This window comes from Pelmatolapia mariae, linkage group LG18 (genome assembly GCF_036321145.2).
Source record: "Pelmatolapia mariae isolate MD_Pm_ZW linkage group LG18, Pm_UMD_F_2, whole genome shotgun sequence".
NCBI classification, from domain to species: domain Eukaryota; kingdom Metazoa; phylum Chordata; class Actinopteri; order Cichliformes; family Cichlidae; genus Pelmatolapia; species Pelmatolapia mariae.
The window spans coordinates 35,027,787-35,049,009 of record NC_086243.1 but is presented as its reverse complement, the minus strand read 5'-3'; the positions used below and the strand labels follow the sequence as shown (position 1 = coordinate 35,049,009).

Sequence of the window (21,223 nt, the reverse complement as noted above, 5' to 3'; positions counted from 1 at the left end):
ATGAGCTGCAGCAGTTTAATGTCTGATGTGCAGCAGCAGAGAGAAGCATGTCTGCATGTCTTTGACCCGTTTCTGATAATTCACTGCAGAAAAGTTTAAAAAACCTTTATTGAGCTGCTGTGGCCCACAAGCACTGGATTTTTTTTGTTTCACAGTAATATGAAAAGAATAGTTTAACCCTGCAGAGAAGCTGCAGAGAAACAGGACCTGCCTCGGGTGTGGACATCTCAAACCCCTCACAGCGCCGTGGTCGTCACACATCATGAACGTTATCAGTTAAAGTCACAGTGAAAAGCTTTGCTGGTTATTCTGAGGTACACGAGGACATACGAGCTCTCTGTGACTGCTCTCTGCACGGCCAGCTGCCCAAGCAGCTTCAGCACTGTGGAAACATTTCAGGTAAAGTCCAGATGATGTGAGTTTTAATCCACACTGACTGTCACACAAAGCGCCTCTGAAACACCACTTGTTCATCACCTGCTCACCAGGTACACAGCAGTGTTTTTATTGGTCGATGAGCGTCTTACAGGACGCGCTCACAGTTCTGTGAATTCAGGCCGTCTCAGAGTCTCCGCCTCTTCCTGCAGTGATGTTGTGGCTCTGTGGGCTCCGACTACAGACTGTAAATAAAAAATGGATGCAGTTTCCAGCTGTGCAAAATGAAGCCAGTGCATTCTTCTGAATGTCCAGCAGGCGGCGCCTCCTCTGACCCTTGAGCCTGATCATCTGATCCTGATGAGTTCATGGCCTCAGTCGCTGCTTTCAGGTGTCATTAAACGCAACACAGTGTTGATTGTTTTGTTCCCATTAGAGTTTTTAAAAAAAGACTACAAAGAGGGAGATGCTCATTGGCTAACAACTTGTGATTGAAAGTCATTAACCAATGAGCACACAGTACCCTTCAGTGTCAAGTTTGAGGCTTCACAAAACAGACTTCACTAACAAACAGGTGACGACGCAATGGCTACGTCTATCTGTTTTATACAGTCTGTTTACACTGCAGCTGAGAAGCCTCACCTGTTAGCAGGTGTTCTCCGCCTGCAGCCTGACGAAGGTGAAACAATGTGGGATAAAAAAGGGAACTGAGCCTTGTTAGATGGTTTGACTCTCACTGAGCAGCAGCCTCAGACCACAGCTTCATGTTGTGTGAATTATTAACTCTTTCCAGGCCGAGCCTCTGAGCCACTGCTGCCTTGTGGTGAATAATGTTTGCTTATGGACGAAGCTTCGCAGGTAGATTTTGCATAAGTGGGTCACAGCGATGTGAGGTCAGAAAGTCCCCTGGACGAGCTGCGACGCTCAGAAACGTACAACACTGAGAAACACATGAGGATGGTATTTGAAAGCAGCACGAGACACACAGGAGCCTGAAGAGGCGGCGAAAGACCGAAGCCTCACAGAAACCTGAACTGAAATCCACACGAACCACCACCACGAAGGTGCTGAACGCCAGTACAGCTCCAGTCTGTCCGAGGGAGGCCTCGCAAGGCTCCTTCACGATAAAAGCTCCACACATGCAGGCTCAGGGGTCAGGAGCAGGCAGGCGCTCAGCCTGGCTACAGCCTGGCTGCAGGGTCATACCCAGTGTTTTTTAACGGACTCTCTCACTAACAGCTCAAAATGTAAAGTTGACCCATTTCAAACACTAAGGTCTTTTTATCAGCTGATATTTGAGACATGCTGACATGAATTCAGTGAAGTTTGAACGTCTATTTGCTCAGTTTCGATAAAATAAGGAAGTGAAATTCAATCAAAAACAATAAACATGAACTGATCAAAGAGTTTCACTTCAATTTAAGATTCATTTGGACTTGAATGTAAATGAAAATTTGCTGCAGAGCTGAAATACAGGAACTAAAATCTACACGGCGCTAACGAACAAACTTCTGTTACTGTATCCTGAGCTTAAAGTGAATTTTTAATCTGTAACATTTAAAGAGATTAAAAGCATCAGTAAAATGTTCTTAAACACATTTACTGCTGCTGTGAACAGCTCTATTAAATCTACTGTGTTTCTGTTGTGCTGTGGGTAAATAAATCTATTTCATTTGGCTTTAGTTTGAGACCCTCGGCCAGTTTTAGTCCACGTTTAACACTTTAAATGATTTTAATATCACTTTAATCTAACTTTGATTTACAGCTTCTTTTGGAAACACTGGTTACATTTTAGGTTTGTTGTTCCAGTAAAGTGAAGCCTTTCAAAGCACCAACTGTTCTCAAAGGCAGCTCATATAACTGCAGAATAACAGCTCACATGCATTTATTAGCTTGCTGTGATATTTTAATGTGAAACATGGTGTCATTTTTATTTTTGCTTGTTTTTCATATATGGTCACAGCGTGAAAAGAAAAGCTCGTCAAACCTGATTCGATGGATAAACTCTACATGACTGAAGACTCACTCGACGAAAAAGTCGTTCATGTAAATCAGTTAATAAAGTTTTTACCACATCAGTGACAGCTGTGTGTTAGTTTGTGTGTGACAGTGTAAAAGTGTGTGTGGGTCTGTGTGTGCAGCTCTGAGGACCGGAGGTGTACCGTTCAGACCCGACAACATGAACCAAAACGAATGAAGCACGATGAACCCACGACCCCTGAACACAGCACGGACAGCCTCGACGTGCCGCCGCGTTCCTGCTGATAGAAACATTGAAACACTCTGAGACCAGACGTGAAGATGGAGGATCAAAACTGAAGGAGTGCAGCTTCAGGTCAGAGTTTATTTAATGACGAAGCTCACACGCCGACCATGAAGCCGCGGCTCCTCGGTGAGAGCTGCGAGTTTGTTTTATGAAGTTTTATTGATCAGTGTTAAAAACAATCCTCAGACTTCAGCTCTGGTTTCACTTTCATCCAAACTCAGATCAGCGTGAACGACTCAAAGCGACACGTTGAGGCCGTCTGGGCGAACCTGACCCCTGACCCCCACCCCTCCGATGGCCCATAAAAAGCACACGAGGACTGGATGGGACATGCGGCGAAGGTGGACGACACCGACAGCCCCTCCCACCAACAGCAGGCAGTACTTACTTGTCCGTCACGGCCAGGCGGGCGCTTGGCCTGCGCCAACGTGTGGAGGATTTCGTTTAGGAGGGGGGAGTCCTACGGGGGAGCATGAGCGTTTACAGTCGGGAAAAAGAGGAAAGAAGAAGAAAAGCATTCAATCAAACAACACAGCAGGTTCAAACATCTCAGCCAGCGTCAGGTTTCTGCTCTGATCTAAACATGATGCGTACGTCCCATCCTCCATCTCTGACTGCTGATCATCAGGTGAAATATGTCCACCTCACACTGACGCACGTTTGCCTCCGTTCATGCATCTGCAAAGAACTGAAACCCAAACAGCTGTGCTCTCACTGACACGTGTCCCCACCCTGCAGCAGCGTGTTATGGTGGCTGGCAGAAAACTCCCAGGGTCATTACGGCTGACTGCACATCGTACCAGGCACACAACAGAAAACAAAGTCACGTGACCCGTTCGATCTGTTCTGAAAATAAGGAGCCAGTTTATTGGCTCCAGAGGATACAGACGGAGTACTGATCGCCTGGTCAAACAACCAGCTCACCTTTACACCCATGTGACCCAAACCCGGGTCCTGGACAGCTGAAAGCACAGGACTGAAAAACCAGGATGAACGAGCTCAGTCCGGTTCTGGAAAAGCTCCTCAGACAACAAACGGACTGGATCAGACAGGAGCAAACAGACAAGAAGGTGAAAGACGTTCTGGAAAAGCTTCTCTGACGCGTCGTTTTTAAATTCGGACATTTTCCTTTTTGTCTTCCTCAAAGCGAGAAGCCCGATGCCTCGCTCAGGAAATCCAGGCTCAGCTTTGCCTGAAGAGAGGAAACAAACGGTTAGCCGGCTCCATCGGATGAGAACCGTAACCTCCACTTAACCTGGATGTGCCGCTCACTCACATAGCGAGCGTCAGAGTAAATCCTGAGCGTGCATCAGCTGCCCCGCAACCCTGAACGCTAACCTCAGGCCAGCCGTGAGCGGATGAACGTCTCCGTCCACCTGCCCGAGCGCACAGCACGGGAATAATGATGCATTACATCCAGACTCCAGCTGTTCGCCACGGCAACCTCTGCAAACTTCAGCTTTAACCCCCTCCCAAAAAAATCAATCTCATACAAAAACACAAAATAACATTTTCTGGATTATACTCCAATTTCTGGCTGATCCCATCTACTATTATGAAAACACGGGATTAGAGCGAAATGAAAGAAGCGCACAGAGGAGGCAGATTGCTCTGTTTGGTTTCATCTTTTCGTTTTCACTAACTGAATCGCCGGCTTTCACGTTTCACATGTTGGCGTTCACCACAACGTCACAAATCACATCTTGGAGACGTGTTTGTGCCGCAGACAGAAGCTCAGCTGAGCTGAACGCAGACGCACAAACACTCCGAGGATTTAAAGCACCAAACAAACAACCTGTCGCCTCTGCTCTCGTTTTTCAGGAAGAAGAGAAAAAAGAAACTTCACTGAAAATAACTTTAAAAGCATGTGAAGCAGGCTGATGGAGATCTCTGACATTAATCTCTCACTTTTACCAATAATCAATCGATTGTTTCAAATTATAAGACGTCAGAAAACTAAAACATCAGAGTCACCACTTTCATTCTGTCTTTTTTTCCCCGTTTTACCTGCAGAATCACTTTTTCTACTAAACTGAACATTTTCCATGAGCTCTACTTTCAGCGAGTCTTTATTTTATTTGACTTTTTGTCCCATTTGATTTGGTTTTGTGTAATTTTATCTTGTGTTCTGTGACATTAGATTTTATCGAGCTGCTCTATTGTATTTCTGATGTTTGTTACAGACTGTTGATGTGCTGCATTGACTCTGGAACTTCACAACATCTGGAATAAACCAAGTTGTAGTTTGAGGGTTCAGCAGCTGTGTGCTCAGGTCTGCACACACATGTTTGAAAAGCAGCACACAGATTCATTTTGCAGGTAAAATAACTCCAATAATAAACTGATCAATGATGTCTTTGATCAGCTGTGAGATCAACACGAGAGTGAAAATTCAGTAAAAACTCCGCGTCGGTGACCTCGGACTGTTTTTCAAGTGAGAAGTTTAAACGTCCTCACAAATGTTTACATCAGATCAGCACAAAACTGGAAACTGGAGGAAATTTGTTCTTCTTATATTATAGAAAGTAACTTAAATCTGTGGATTTCCAATCAATAACAGTTTGATGTTCAACATTATTTCTGTTTGTTTTCTTGTTGAGATGCATGTTTAAAAACATCAGACAACAACAATCGTTTGTTTGTTCCCTGAAACTAAACATCGTTTGTATTTTTGAGTGTGGCGGATTAATGTTAACGCGTTCACTTTGATTCAGGGACTAACGAGGGGATCAGTTTTAATGTTTTCTGGTCGTTTTATAACCAAACAATCAATAAATTATTGACGTAAAGAAACTGCCAGATGGTGATGAAGTGTAACTGATGACAGTTTAGATAAAAATCAGGTGGAGGGAAACAGTTGGTTTTTGCTTTCGCGCACACACACACGCACACATCTGCTTCATCATCCTGCTCCATCAGGCCCCTCAAACATGTCATCAGGAAGTCAGAAGCACAAAAACACACCTGAGGTTAAACACGAGCTCAGCGAGTGGAACGCGCATGCGCACACACACACACACACACAGGATGAAACCAGCAGCTCCGCCTTTAATAACTTTGGATGATCTCCACCTCGGCAGGGGAGCGAACCTCCACGAGTGCTCACACGCTTGACTGTCGTTCCAGAAGGAAACATCACCCATCTCGTTTTCACTTTCCTCGCTTTAACAGCACAACTCATGAAGTTTGTTCTTTCTCAGGCTGCTGATCTAAATCTTCATCATCATCATCACCGTCCTGTGGACTGGTGAAGGACATCTGACGCCATCGTGTCCTCCAACACAAACGTTGTCTTTTAGCTCAAAGCTGCTGCGGAGGCGCACGGTCACGTACAGCAGAGAGAAACCGAACAGTTGCTCTCATGGCTGAATATCAGACGTTTAACCCACTCAAACATTTAAAAGCACTTTGGTAGAGAGTTTCTGTTTTAACATCATTTAAACTCAAGGTGAAGAAACGACGCTCCAGATTTATGTCCAACACACCTGTGCACAGCGTGAAACAGAAATCAGCTCAGGCTGAATCGAGACTTTCATTTTGTTCAGTACTAATTGTACCACCAGATGGCGCAGTGATTACACGTTTTTATTTAATATGTGAGAGCAGCTAAGAAGAAATGCCAAATGTTAAAAACAGCACAAACTAGGAAAGTGCTGCCGAACGAATTCTGCAGAACATAATTACTAAAAGTTCGTTTGAAACATGAAAAATTAAGTTCACATTTAATTCATGATCAAAAGAAAACCTGCAGTTCCTCCAATGTCCACCGGAGGCTCCGGCAGCGAGTGAGTTCCCACAGACTTTTTAAATAAAAAGTTCACAGCCTGATACAGAAACCGCTTTGGTCTCCAGAGCCGTTTAAGGGTTTACAGTTTGTAGTTTCAGGGGCGTGGCCTCTTTGACAGGTGAATGGTGACACAGGTGGTTGTAGCTGCTAGCTGGCTCCCAGGCTTGAGCTGGTATTCTGGACTGTTTTAATGACATCATCTGACCAACAGTGAGGTTACGGCACTAACAGACCGTCCGAGAAGTCTGAGTTCCAGATTTAGTGAAATGTAACAATTTAAATTGGATGTTAGCATTAATTAGCACCACTCCATGTCTCTGAATGCAAGCTTGCTAGCATTACCAGGTAACTGAGCATTTAACTACCTATATGTTCACTACTGGCTCCAAAAAACCAACATGGTGGCAGCCAAACTGCTAAGACTGAAGACAAAACCAAAGGGTGACATCACTGTGGTTACGTCTATATTTTAAAAAAGCCCAGAAAAGTAAACAGGAAAGAAAAGAAGGTTTCATTTTGGCTTCTCCAGTTACGAACACCAAAATACCAACGTGTCATTCTCTATTTTTAAATCTCTCATTTATGAGTGATGACTGTTTCTGTCACTGCCAGGAAATACCAAGACATGGCTGCTGTAACTGGTAAACAAGACAGGAAGATCCAGCTCTTATTTCAAAATAAGAGCAGGAGGAGTGATAACAGATGGCATCCACACACTGACTGAGGGTTTTTCTTGGCCTTTAGGAGACGACCGACCACAACCGCTCAGCGTAGCGTGAGCTAAATATGCATTTATGCATTTCAGTCATTTCAGGGTTTTGGAAATCAGAAGCATAAAAATGTATTTCAGCTCCTGTAATTTTAACGTTCTGGATAAAATATTCTCATCACCGTTTTTGTGATTTTTCTTTTGAAGGAAGAAATCCGATGCTTTTAATGAGGCTCCAAGCAGAAATATTATTGCTGCAGTGAAACGAGTTGCTCATCAGCCCAAACTAATCAAACCAAACACGCTGTGACCAGGAGTTCGACCCGTTTGTACCCGTCGAAGAGCCGGCGCTGGCAGGAATCCTGCTTTTCCTTGTTTAGTGCGAGCGGGGAGCAGATGGCGTCAGTTTGTCCATTGAGCTGCTTTACAAATCAAACGCAGCTTCATTTTTCATCCTGCGCGGTCTGAAAGGTTTGATCTATTTTTACCGGTTTCTATTTTTAACCAACGGTCGGCGTCTCTGCTACAGAGCAGCAGGAAGCAGGAAAAAGAACCCGAGTGTTGGTGGCACTTCCTGTCCTGACAGGCGGAGCGGCAGCTGTCAGCAGCTGGAGTTCTTACCTCGATGCTGGTGCTAAGGCTGGGCAGCGTGTCCGAGGTCACCGTTGTACTTTGAAGGCTGGAGAAGTCCCATAGGTTGACGGGTGCCATGGGGTCCGCCCCCTTGGAAGACTCCACCCATCTCTGACTGTCCAATAAGGTCACTTCATAAAACTCCTGGATATCTGCGAGGACACAGAGAGACAGGCGATTGGTAATGGAGTCGTTTTCAGCTTCATTTATTTTATTTATCTTTGACTGGTAGACTCCTCCCTTGCTCTTATTTTGAAGGTTCGGTTTAATTTATTTTGTCATTTCCTGTCTAACAGCTTGTACGTCCTTTGCTCTCCCTGGCGCAGGTTGCAGGTGTAATTAGAGTAGAAATATATTTTATTTAATCAAAATAAAGCTGAAATCTGATCAATTTCCATTATAAGCTTCTGCTAATTTTTCACAATAAAAGCTTTGATAAGAAGTGAACGGTTCTTGTCTCGTAAAACATTTTAGATTTGAATATTTCTTCACTTAAAAATCAGAATTCGCTGAGCTCAGAGCTCACAGAGCAGGCAGAGGGAAGCCGGAGTGCAGGACAAACACCGACCCGACACTCGTCGGGGTCACGACCGCAAGTTTTGTTCAATATGAGGAGGTGGTGACATACAGGAAACGGCTTCATCAGGCCGACATTAACGTACAGCACGTGACACGTTTGGAGGTTTTCCTCTGCCTTTAAAAACTTTTAAAACAGTTTGAAGAAAATGCTGCTCACGCTTTCATTTATTGGTCAGAATCAGGTTTCCACAGGTGCGTCACCTGCTGATACACACCTGTCACATTCAAGGAAAACTTTGCTGTAAAAATATTCAGAGAAATGAAGAATAAAGCAAACAAAAACACTGAATCTCAGATGGAAATCTTCCTGCACAGTGACTCGTTTCACTGTTAAAGCAGAAGTAAAAGAAAGAATCAGACAGATCAGGAGTTTTAAAGCAGAGCTTTTCAAAATAAAGCACCTGCATCTCTGTGAGTGTTCGAGCAGGTCTGTCCTGTTTTTAAAGAATTATGAAACGTCTGCAGGGACGATGGCTGACTTTAACCTAAGCTATCATACTCAGCCCGTACATGCTTCTGCCACACTGTATGGATGCATATGATTGGTTGTTTCATTATATGCAGACGTTCCTGATGAGGCCACAAGCTGAAGCACGTCGGTCAAATAATGAAACTTTGACCTCCTCGGTTTGAGCTCAGCGGGTCAAACTGCTGCAGCGAGTGACTAACGTCAGCTTTTCCTCCTTAAATCAGCCTGACTGACAGTGTGATTGATATCATGACTCCACGTTCAGATGTTTACAGTAGGCTGTTATTATAAAAAGCTCCGCCCTGGCAGCCGCATCCAGCAAGCTTATTTTATGTCCCGAAACGCGCTCACAGCGAGCGGATCTAAAATAAGCGGGCTTTCTTTGGCTCGCCGTGGCAGCTGACCGCCCAGCCAGCACAGATGTTTCCCCCTAAACTGTCAGATCACCACTTCAACAGCTCCTCGGGATGACCACTGGCCTTTAAATCTCTGGCACTCCCCGCCGTCAGCCCGCAGCGGCGTCTCGCTTCCTGTTAACCCTTTCCACACAGATTTCTAACGACCTCAGAAAGTACCGAGCTCGGTAAAAATGTAAAACGAGTGCAGCGCCTGGATTGATCCGAGGAAGCTGAATCATGACAAATGAGGAATCCCAAACATCCTCCGGGCTCCTCGTGGCTTTACAGCCTCTATTTTGGAGCTTTGGCACATTTGAGTGCTATAAATAAAACAAGAAGCAGCTCCGCCATAAAGTCTCCTACTTTTACACCCAGTGGAAACTTTCATTGGGTCCACATTTACAATCCAAACCAATCAAATAAAAGCTGCTCCGGCTCCACCTCTGCAGACCGTCGCCTGTCGACAGGCAGCGGATCACCTTCAAACTTCCAGCTCTGCTCGCCATCTTACCCACTGCAACCCACCTGCATCCTGACCCACCCCCACAGACCATTCTCTGCTTTCCCAGCACATAAAGAAACACACGACTGCTTTTCACAGACAAACATCAAAACTTTTATTTTTTCAAACTGCCCACTGTTTTCTCAGCCTCTCGGCTCTTTGCCTCTGCAGCCTTTAATGATGGTGTTATCTGCTTTGTAACAGTCTAAAATAAACTACGTTCTTTCTGAGCACTCAGGAGCTTCCTGTGCTCCGCTCTTTCACAATAAAAGCCTCTACCATGGCTACCAGCAGTGCCACGTGGAGCTGCAGCGTCTCTAACCTGCAGACTCACCCTGAACCGGGCCGAATTATCACATTTATCATCAGGTGTGCTTCATGGGCCGGTCGGTCACATGACTGAGAACAACATGGAGCCAACATCAGTGAAGGAGAGCGCTGTGATTTTCACTGATACGACTGCAGCTTATGTAAAAGCCTTTGATGACTGAAAATAGCCTCAGATATCAGCGCAGAAGCTGATGCAAGAACTAAAAATACAAAGTCGCCTCTTTGTTTCCACAACTGTGTGAACTCTGTGTTCGTCTGCAGCATCGTGGCCCCGAACTGAAAAGTCTCAGCAGCAGCTGGATCCCATCAGGCTCCCACACTCATGACCCCACAGGGTGAAGCCCACCGACCGTTTTACCAGTGACACCTTTGGCACTTAGTGAAAGACTTGATGGTGGAGATCCATCCAGACTTTAAGCTCAGCTAGCGTACAGACACTTTACCTTTGGATATCTGCTGATACTGAGCCCCACAGTTAAAGTCATAAGCTGTGTGATTTACACTCTGTGATAAATCTACACTGCGGACACGTCATTAGCCGCAGACCGACACCTCCCTGGAAGAATAACTACACGCCGTCTCAACGCAGCGCCTGTGATGGGCCTGCTCAGTAATTCTTGGAAACTATTAGAAAGGATGTGAGGAAATGTATGAAGAAGTGGAAAAACTTGTTTCACTCAGAACAAACCGACCACAACAAACAGCGAGGACGCCAGAGGGAAGAAGCTGCTGTTTGTTTCTAAATCACCAGGACGCGACCACGAGGTAATTAACACACGACGCACCACACACCGGCATCAACACCGGGGTAGGTTACTAGAGATGGCACGATACCACTTTTTTATGTCCGATACCGATATCATAAATTTGGATATCTGCCGAGACCGATATGAATCCGATATCGTGTTTTTTAATCAATAAAACTTTTTTAATATCTTGCTGCATTTTGTATAAGTTCATACTCAAGTTTAAATAAACAACAACACTAAAGCTATTCTGTTAAACCTGTATGTAAAAAATACACTGCACCCAAAATATTTCATAGTTTAGCAACACTGACCAATCTAATAAACTTAAACCTACTCCATCCTCCCTATTCTGGTATTTTAAAGAGTACTTAGCAGAAATATTAGGCAACCTAACTAATAGGGTTGCAAACTCCCAGCAAAAATAAAAAATAAAAAATAAAAAAAGGTAACCACCCCCCACCCTCCACCTCATGATGCTTAATCGACGTAATCAACTTTAATTTGATGCAGTGTGAACAAAATGCACAGAAATCAATTATTTTTCAAGAATAATTAAATAGATTCAACATCTTTCTTCTACAGAATTGCAAACTGCACAGATGGTATCTTCCCAAAGGAAAAAGTACTATAGCTTACTAGGGTATATTAGACTTAACAGTTACTATATACAGTAATGGACTTCTACACATTTTACATCAGATTAAAACTTTGGGTGTAAGATTCAGATAATTATTTATTAAAAGCTAGACATTTTAAATGAGAATAAGAAAGAAAAGTATGTCTTTGTGCCCCCTTTCCCTGTTCATGCCCTACCTGCCCCCCTGGCTAAACTTTGCTAGATCCGCCCCTGCACAGTTACCAGCCGTCAGCTGCGTGGAAAAGGATCCTGGTGTAGAAAGTAATATTAAATAAATTCTAACGACAGCTTATCAAGGTTAAACGTGCTGCTGTTGTTCAGCCGCTGGTTTCCTCTTTCTGGTGCAAAGTGGGCCAAAAACAAAGAAGAGAGACGGACTCGCGACAGAAAAGCCGATCAGCTGATTAATCAGTTTCACGATTGAAGTAGCAACAGGAGAGGGAGGGAGAGAGAGAGAGGCAGTCGCTCCATATATCGGTTGTTAAGCTTAACGCGGGAACGCTTTACAAACATTCAGAAATGAACTTACACACTTGCTTTACTTCTCTGTGGAATAACTTCCTCTGAGATGAAATGCTGGTTTGGTAGCGAGGCTACAAATACACACAGCCGCTCTATCATGTGATGCACACTGCTCTGACGTGCTACGGTTATGAGCCGAGTTACGCCGTGTCGCAAGTTTTGTGAGGTGCTTTTTTGATATTTAATGGATCGGATTACATTTTTTATTTCTCTCCGATATCCGATCCAGTAATTTAGGTCAGTATCGGACTGATACCGATACGTAATATTGGATCGGTCCATCTCTATAGGTTACATCGTTACAAGATAACAGATCAATACACAGAAGTTATTGATGAGTGAAATAATCCTGAAGAGTGCAGCAGATGAAAAAGGAGGTGCTCTCAGTCTCACTGTGTGTGCACCTCCTCACACACAGAGTGGAGCAGAGGGAGCTTGTTTCAATTGGAGGAGGAATGAACTGAGACAAAGAAGGATTATTCTTAGCTGAAAAAAATTATGCAAAGCTCAAGTTCAAGAATCAAAATCTTGAGCTGGAAATGAGAGAAATTAAAGTTAGAGGATAAAACTTTCACCACTCGATGTCAGCAGATTCCAGCCATTTGCTTCTACTTTCCTACTCTTCCTAATTCAAGTGCATGCATAGCTACATGCTACAGCAGCTGTCATAGGAAAAACATGTTTCAGAGAGATCGAAATCATTACATTTAAACTCCACCCCACAGCAGCCGAAGCCGCCCGGCATGTTTCTAAGACCGTTTGTAGAAACGCGATGGATCCACCCAGGAGTTTTTCACCGTCAGTGGAACGCCGTCACTCGACTGTTTACCTCAGCTGACAATGCCGGTTGATAAAAATCCAGCTTTCTTTCCTCTGGGAGAGGCTGTAACACTCTGGTCTTCCAGGCTAAGGTATTCCAGTACGACTGAGGAACATGACGACTGTGTTTTTAACAGATTAATTATAAGTTGTTGTTAGTTAATGCATTAGTTTAATGGCAGATTTCATTACATGCTGTTGTATCTGTTTTATGAGTATACTCACTTTTTCTATTAACCTAAATAACATTTACTGACCGTTCCTTTAAAGACGGTGAAAGATATCATAACATTTTAACGCCGCCCTGCATCACTGTGTGCAGCATGTTGCAGTTCCTCCTGCAGAGACCAGATGCTGCACAAAGTGTAGATTTAAACAAATACAGACACAGATAGAAAGACAAAGTTGGATTACAGGGAGGTGGAGGTCCCCATGAGCAGGCTAGACGGATTAAACGATGAAATATGGAGACGAACGACGAGAAATAAAAACCAGAAATGATGCTCAATGTCAAGTCTGCTTTTGTTTTTCCAGCCAGCGCCCCCTAGAGGCTGTAACATACAGCATACACTACTCAGCAACTTTAATTTCATTGGTCCCCGGGATATAAACAGCATGTGCACAGTCACTGATCAGATTTTCAGGGAAAATTCTTATAAAAGTTTCTGATTATGTCTCAAAAATGGTTTTAAAACACTTTTTCCTGGCAGTTATGCTCCAAACACCAAATGTTTACCTTCGGGACACTTTAAAAGACTTTGGTGGGCAGAGGTTAATGGAAACAAACGCACACAACAAGAGAAGAGCTGGTTTTTGGTAACAAAGTGGTCGGAGGGCGTGCGATGAATTTAACAGCCAGAAGTAATCGAGGTCACATCATTGAATACAGTTCACTGAGTATGTAGTTTCCAGATTTCTGTAAAATGAACCAAACTGTTAAACTGAGGAGACTCTAACAGGTCTAACCGAGAGCAGTTTGCACACACTGACTTTCACCTGTGCTTTAACCTCCTAGGACCTGCCGTCCACATATGTGGACATCACATTTTTTGTTATTTTGACCAAAATACTCAATTTTGCTCTACATGGGCCTGATATCCACTTACGAGGACATTATACTGCTACTGTTCTATCAAAATTTTAAATGAATATCCTCATTTGTGGCTCTCATTTTTCTTAAAAACAAAAATAAGGTAAAAAAAAAAAAAAAAAAAAAAAAAAAAAATCGGGAAATTCTCTGTTTTTACATTCATCGGGCCCCAATAGGCCCAAATATCAAAGAGAAATTAAAAATGCATGTCGTGGAAGAGTTTGGGTCTTAGGAGGTTAAACCAGCTTAAGTTGCTTCTTTCACTGAAGGGTTTAATGCAGCTTTTTTATTCTTTAAACTTAAGCAGTGCAAACTGAGCCAGAGTAAATGAAAGGATCCGGGGTCACCTGACCGTGTGAGCGCTGGTTTCCCTGCTGTCAGTCCATCTGTCCTCAGGGGACGACCTTAAACACGGCGCTGAATTCATGTCCAATAACAGAGAGACCTCTGTGGAATTGTGGGAGACTCGGAGATCGTTTTACAGTGAAACCAGCGAGCTGCTTCCCAACTTAGAGCTTTCTGTTTGACAGCCTCTGCGGTCACAGCAGAGGCTGACAAACAGTCTGCAAGACGAAGGAACCGCAGAGATCCTGAACCTGGAAACACTGCAGCAATCTGGGATTGTGTAAAGGTTTCTATGATCTGCCATTTTTCAAAAGCAGGAATCAAAGAAAGGTTCAGAATTTAAACACCAAATCATTTACTTTAAATAAAAAAGTATAGTAAAAAAACAGCAGAGACTCCCTGATTTCAGTCAAACATTAAACTTTTCAAAGATGCTCAACCTGAACAGATTAACCACAAAGATGATTTTGTTTGTTTTTACCAGAGACTTTCTCTGCACATTTAAGATTTCAATTATTAACCGAGACTAAAATGTTTGCAATCTGTGTGAAACTGAGCTTAAACGCTCGACGGCTGCAGGACTGCAGAGGAACTCTGTGTGACACAAAGGACTTCATAACTGTGATAAAGGCAGCTCCTAAAAGACCAACTTTATCCACACTGTAGGAACCAGGAAGCATCAAAATCCTCAGAAATCCAGTTTCTGGGTCGCTGCTCTCCAGCAGCTCAACAGGAATCTTTACCTGGTCCTCAGATTACAGGACGGTCGAGACTTTGGACTATTCAAATAATCCGTTAATCATAATTTTAAAAAAATAGTTTATGCAAAAATTTCTTTGACTGAGAAGCAGAGCAGCACATCATCGGCCTAAATGCAAAAAACAGATTTATTAATCAGGTTTAATAAATCGTGTACACGCTGAATAATCCACAGGTCTGAGATTTCCACAGTGGGACGTTCCAAAGAAGTCACAGATCAGAGTTTCCTCAGACGTCTTCAGCTCTCATTTCTGACCTGCAGGACTGGGATTTAATTAAAACCAGCTGACAGATAACTGGCCCAGTGACTGTGATCACATTAGTCAGTTAGACCGAGTCGGACACAGCAGCGTCTGTTGTCCGCTCTAAGAAAAGACCACGCCTGTTTAGACTGCAGTCGCTATCAGCAAAACCACACTACAGCGAAACATGCGGCATGAACTGGCCACACCCAGAGCTCGCAGAGGTCAGGAGTGCAGATCAAACACTGATTAATCTTCTAAATCCCACCGACGACTACAAACAAAAGCAGAACGCTGGAAAGTCTTTTTGAAAACGACGAAGAACAAAGGAAACGTTACACGAAGCCGAGTCTCTCAGCCGCCGCTGTTGGTGAAGGCATCGCTCGCCTTCCTCGCAACTTCCTCACCAAAGCTGAGCTTTAAACCCTCCCCGGGTTTATGAATCTCACTCTGAGCCTGGAAACAGCCGCAGACCAACGTGCAGAGTCACAGAGAGATTTAGAGTCACTGATCCAGGGTCAGCTTTGTCACAGCAGAAACAGAAAGACGAGAAAATAAATATTAGATCAACCTGATGAAATACTGATGACGACTGATTGCTGAAGTCAAACTGTTTTGTCTGACGTGCTCCCTGAAAACTCACTCATATATATTTCACCTTTAACATCATGAGGAATCCCTTTATTCTCCCTGCACGCGCTCGTGTTTACTAATAAACATACAAACATTTTGGGGTTTGAGCCCGTCTGTCCTCCTCTTGATAAGACTGATGTGATATGAACACTCACTGTCAGTAGAGTGGGCAGGTGTTTTTCCTTTAATTTGTCACACATCTGCCTAACAAACAGGTTTACTGCTCAGCTGAAAGCTGTGCACGTGTGAGGACGGGCCGCACATGTGTTCATTGGGAAATACGACTCACATCAAACGCGTAGTTCAGTGTGTGAGCGTCTTTCAGCTGTTTCACGTACAGTAAAGCCCAAACACTCCACATAAACAGTTATTCAAATTTGAAAACTGTTTCCTGATTGCAGGAACGACACCACGACTATTAAAACAACCCACAACAACTTGTTTCACAAGCCTGAACATGACACTGCGAGCATGTTTGTAATGAAACCATGTACATCGTGATGTAAACACAAAGCAGTAAATCTGTGCGTCCACTCGTTTCTCCCATCGCACACAGAAACGCACCTCCACACTCACATTTCACCTGGAGAAACACCTTCCTGTTTCAGAATAAGAGCGCTGCCTCGTGACCCCACTGTAAGGCTGCTCAGTGTCACCACAGCTGTGCTGAGCAGCTACAAGTGGAACGACAACACTCAGCTTCCAGAGGATGAAACTGGGCTCGATTTTGAGGAGAAATAATCAGATTCATGTTTCATAATGATGCTCAGAATAACATCGTTGGGTGTTCGGTGTTGGCGTGCTGCTTTATCCCGTGAACTCTGACTCGCTGACCGCGGCGTCTGCCTCTGTGAGTGACGTCGGGAGGATCGCAGAGGTCCAGATTATAAATGCAACATCAAAAGCTTCACTTAAAACTGATCTGACTCAACACAAAATATCCTCACGTCTTCAGAAGCCGTCGCCGTGTTATTCCCACGTGTTATTCCCACGTGTGTCTGTGCAGCCCGAGGCCTCTTAAACCTGCTGAATTATCTCAGCTTTAGTCAGAATTTGTTGTGTTGAACATTTCATTGTGTTTCTTGATGCTACCTGTTCTGACCCGTCTACCCGACGTGATGTTTGTGTAATGTTTGAAGAGGTCCAATTTCACTGCAGGCAACTGCAAGTGACAAATAAAGCTTCATCATCATCATCATCATCATCATTATTCCCCAAATCAAAAAAACAACAACTGTGTTCCCAACTACAATCAGAGGAGCCTGGATCCTTTAGGCAGACCTGGTCCTCTAAACGGACTGGTGAAAACCATCAGCAGACTCGAGCTGGTTTCGATAAAGGCGTGGTTTGGACAAACTCGCGGCATTCACAGACGTGACCGTACTCGTTAAATGTGCAGCTGTGTGAGGAGATGAAGACGTGGAGATTTCCTGTGTTTAACGTTCAGTGTGTGGTCCTCACAGCTTTAACAAAGGAGGGGCAGAATTATCACACAAACAGAGGTGATGGAAAAAAGTGTTTCTAACGCTGCAGCGATGAGGAAACGTTTGGATTTTCAACGACACGATGGGGAGCAGCTCGGGAAACACCATCGCTGAACTTCCTCAGGATTTAAATGAGGAGGGCACAAAGACCAACTGTTCACAGGCAGAAACTCAGCAGCTCCACATTCACTCAAAGTTGTACAAACATTTCTTATTTCAGGTTGTTTTGCATCTGCGAGGACACCAAGTCTCCGATGTTGCCAAATCCTGCTATGGCACAATCTGTCCAAACATTCCCGGATCAATGACTCGGATCTTTTCCATTATTCCTGCTAACAAACAGCAGCACATCAAACCAAACGATAACCACTTTTTCCTGGAGGGAACCTAAAATATCATCAATGCAAAGATGAAAGCAAACCCGACATTAACCCTTTGAAGCTGGTCGGAGTGGGCACGCTCCGTTTTGCGTAACTATTTTTAAATCCCTGTAGAACTGGAACCACGTAAGCTAGCGCAATAGTTTTTTTTGCATATGAAACCGGAGGAGTTGTACTTACATTTTATGCCATCAGCTTGTCCTCGGTCACGGTTTCCTTCCACATATAGTTTTGCAAAAACAGCATAAAAAGCACTTGCAGCAACAAAAACATAATATTCTAGAAACACGCTTTGCTGATCCGATCAGCTGTTCATAACACTTCCTACGTTGGAATAGACGTCAGCGCGAACTATCGCATGTCCGCCATTACCTGGCTGAAACCGGAAGAGACGTCATTTTCGCGGAAAATGTAGTTTTTTTTTTACCTTCAGGCCTTATAAGCCTACGCTGGTGTTTTTAAAAGTCATGCTGACTTCATGCTTTTCTGAATAGTTTCTGGGATGCTTAGAACTCAAATTACACTGCTGGAAATAGTTTATTTTGATGCACATGCTGTTTTTTTGCAAATTTGCATTATAATATTTATTTTTCCTGTAGTCTATAAAAATTGGTGTATCTCAAAAATAAAACTATGAAGAAACTCAAAATAAATTTCCTGTTGTTAGAAACAATTTTATGCAACTTTTTTGTATTTACAGTTTTGAGGGACAAACATCTTAAAATTTCTCTAACTAGAAATATATGTAAAAAAAACAAAAAACAAAAACGATTTTAAATTTTTTGTAGTTCATTGCTCTTTTTTGCAATTTATGTAGTTATTATAGACTTAATGCACAAATATTATCAAAATTTGGGCTATAACGGTTGTATTGCTGTATAGCAACTTAAAATACTCCCACAAATGGCACTACAGCATGTAAAAATAAAAAGAATATAAAGATAAGCTCTGGCGGACTTGGTTCTACGGTAGGTCTTAAAGGGTTAACTCACATCAGTTATAAAATACCGAAGATGCATTTAAAATGTTTCCACTTTAACAGTTTTTAATCTATTTAATCAAAGTCCAGGAAACAAAAGTCTGTGCAGTGTTGTTGGGAACGTGATGTTGATGTTTGAGTCCGAGTGACTTTACACTGTTAAAAAACTACAGTCAGCACATCTCACTGCCCCGGACCCCGGCCCCACTGGTTCACCCTCCTACAGTGGTCGGTTGGTTAAATTACTTTAGTTTTGGTCTCTCAAAGCTCCATTTTCCAGTTTGTGAAATACTCAAAAAATCCACAGTTTACATCTTATAACGTGACACAAATCGGATGCTTTTCCTTCCACCCGGTGAGCCTTTCTGAGGCGGGAATATCTTGGTTTAATTACAATAATTATGAGCCGCAGTTTTGACCTTCAGCGCTCGAAACCTAAATTCTGGGGCAGCCAAAAGCAGCCGAGTTCAGAGCGGCAGCAATTAGCAGAATAACATCCAAATCTTCTGGGCTGAAAACCCGATGTTGATTTATTAAATTGAAAAGATTCGTGGGACGCCATCTGTTTCTGACAGAGGAATCAAGCCGGTCTGAACAGAAAGAATGAGAAGGAAAACAAACTGAAGCCGGCGGCTCGCGCTCTCTGCAAATCAGCGGCGGTGGGGGTGGGGGGTGGATTATGGACCGGGGGTAATCGTCGTGTCCACAGAGGGATTACACCATGCTCGGCCTGCTGCACACGTCTCCTTTTGGTGAAGGGGGGGTTGGCAGATTGGAAAACTGTGTGGCAGAAATCTATTTTTCATCAGGGATGCTGGGACGTCAGGGTGAGCGTGACAAACACGCCCAGGCCTCGGGCACGCAGAGCCAGAGGAAGGAGTTTGGGAAGAAGCTCGGCAGCGTCAGTCAGACGGGATGAAGGTGATTATTATTTAAAGTCATGAGTCACGATGACAGAGTTCAGCTTCTAAATGTAAACTCCAGCTCAAACTCAAAATAATGGTGGTAATAACAGATGCAGGCACTCGTTTCATTGGCCCGCAGCTGCTCGAATGAGAGGTGATTGGTTGATGAAGGCAAACGGCAGGTGGAGCCGATTCTCCGACCGATGCTAAAGCACCGCAGGAAAACAGGAAACAGCGTTAAGAGTCGAGAACGACCGAAACCCACGGCGGTAGTTTTATTCATTAACACGAGGTTTCCTCATCGCGCTGCACAGGCGACATCACAGGAAGTCTGTATGATGCTGAGGTCACGTGACACATGCTAACGTTACTTCCACAAACATGACTGCTACATGCATTGACTATTTTCCTTCTAAAGATTAGCAAAACCATCCAGACAAACTGACTTATTTTCTTGCTCCTCATTTCCTTCGTGTTGTGTTATGAATCAAATGCACCTCTTTGCAGCAGCTTTGACTCTGTAAACGTCCAAACTCACTCGCTGCTTAGTTCAGCTCAAGCTGAGGTGGATGACAGAGCTTTAACCTCCTAACACCTGAACTCTTTCATGGCATGCATATTTATTTTTCCTTTGCTATTTGGGGCTGATTGTTTTTACATTCATCAGGTCCCAAAGAATTACCTGATTTTTTTTTTTTTTACCTAATTTTTGTTTCTGAGAAAAATGAGAGCCACATATGAGGACATTGGTTTTAAATTTTGATAGCACAGTGGCAGTATAATGTCCTTGTAAGTGGATATCAGGCCCTTGTAGAGAAAAAATAAGTATTTTGGTCTAGACATCCCAAAATGTGATGTCCACATATGTGGACGCCAGGTCCTAGGAGGTTAACTCTGAAAGAGGAAGTACAACTCTGTCTGTGGAGGACGTGATGCCTGCAGGTCTTCAGTGGGGGTCGGTTAGTGAGATCCTTCCCTGCACAGGACCCAAAACTCCCTGCCAGACATCCCTGTGCCCCCCACCACCCGCCCCATTGTTCTCCATTCATTTATTTATTTATAAGTTGAGGAAATTCCCTGTAAAAAGCCACGTTTGAAAACTCATTCAGCAGCACAGTCAGTGTTAATCCAACACTGCAGCTCCTGATCTAGCATTTGACCTCTCTGTGGATTATACGATCATACCGGGTTATAATTCTGCTCGAGCCGCTGTAATTTAAAACCGTCTATACTGGGATTCATGCGCTGAGCAAAGCTGCAGCCTTTTGTCGAAGCACAGTTTTCTGCTCTTCCCGTCACGTATCTGCTGTTCTCGGGGGAATGTTCAAGCTTCTAATGATGAGGCGAGTGAAAGTACGAGCAAAGCTCATCTCAGAAGCCCCACCCACATTCTTACGAGGGGCAGCCAATGAGAATAAAGTTAGCTTAAATGTAGGGATGAACTGATTGGCTGCCCAGTATAAGACAAAAAAGGATTATTTTGAGTTGTAAATCATGCAAAGCTACCCTAGGAGTGTCCAAGAAGACAAATATGAAGCTGCAAATGAACAGGTGACGGCCCCTTTAAGTCGCCCCACCAACCCGCTCTTCAAATCCTTTGTTTACGAGGGGCAGCCAATTAGAGGAAAGAT

The 21,223-nt window shown here is 43.7% G+C and overlaps 1 protein-coding gene across 10 annotated transcripts in view; it reads right to left on the bottom strand.

Moving 5' to 3' along the window:
- The window catches only part of LOC134616361 (disks large homolog 1-like), a 104,662-nt gene that overhangs the window by 73,312 nt on the left and 10,127 nt on the right, over positions 1-21,223 (bottom strand). For all 10 annotated transcript variants that reach the window (XM_063461200.1, XM_063461201.1, XM_063461202.1 and 7 more), the window contains exon 3: positions 7,759-7,922. In XM_063461200.1, the coding sequence (XP_063317270.1) occupies positions 7,759-7,922 (164 nt within the window). The remainder of the gene's footprint in view (positions 1-7,758; positions 7,923-21,223) is intronic.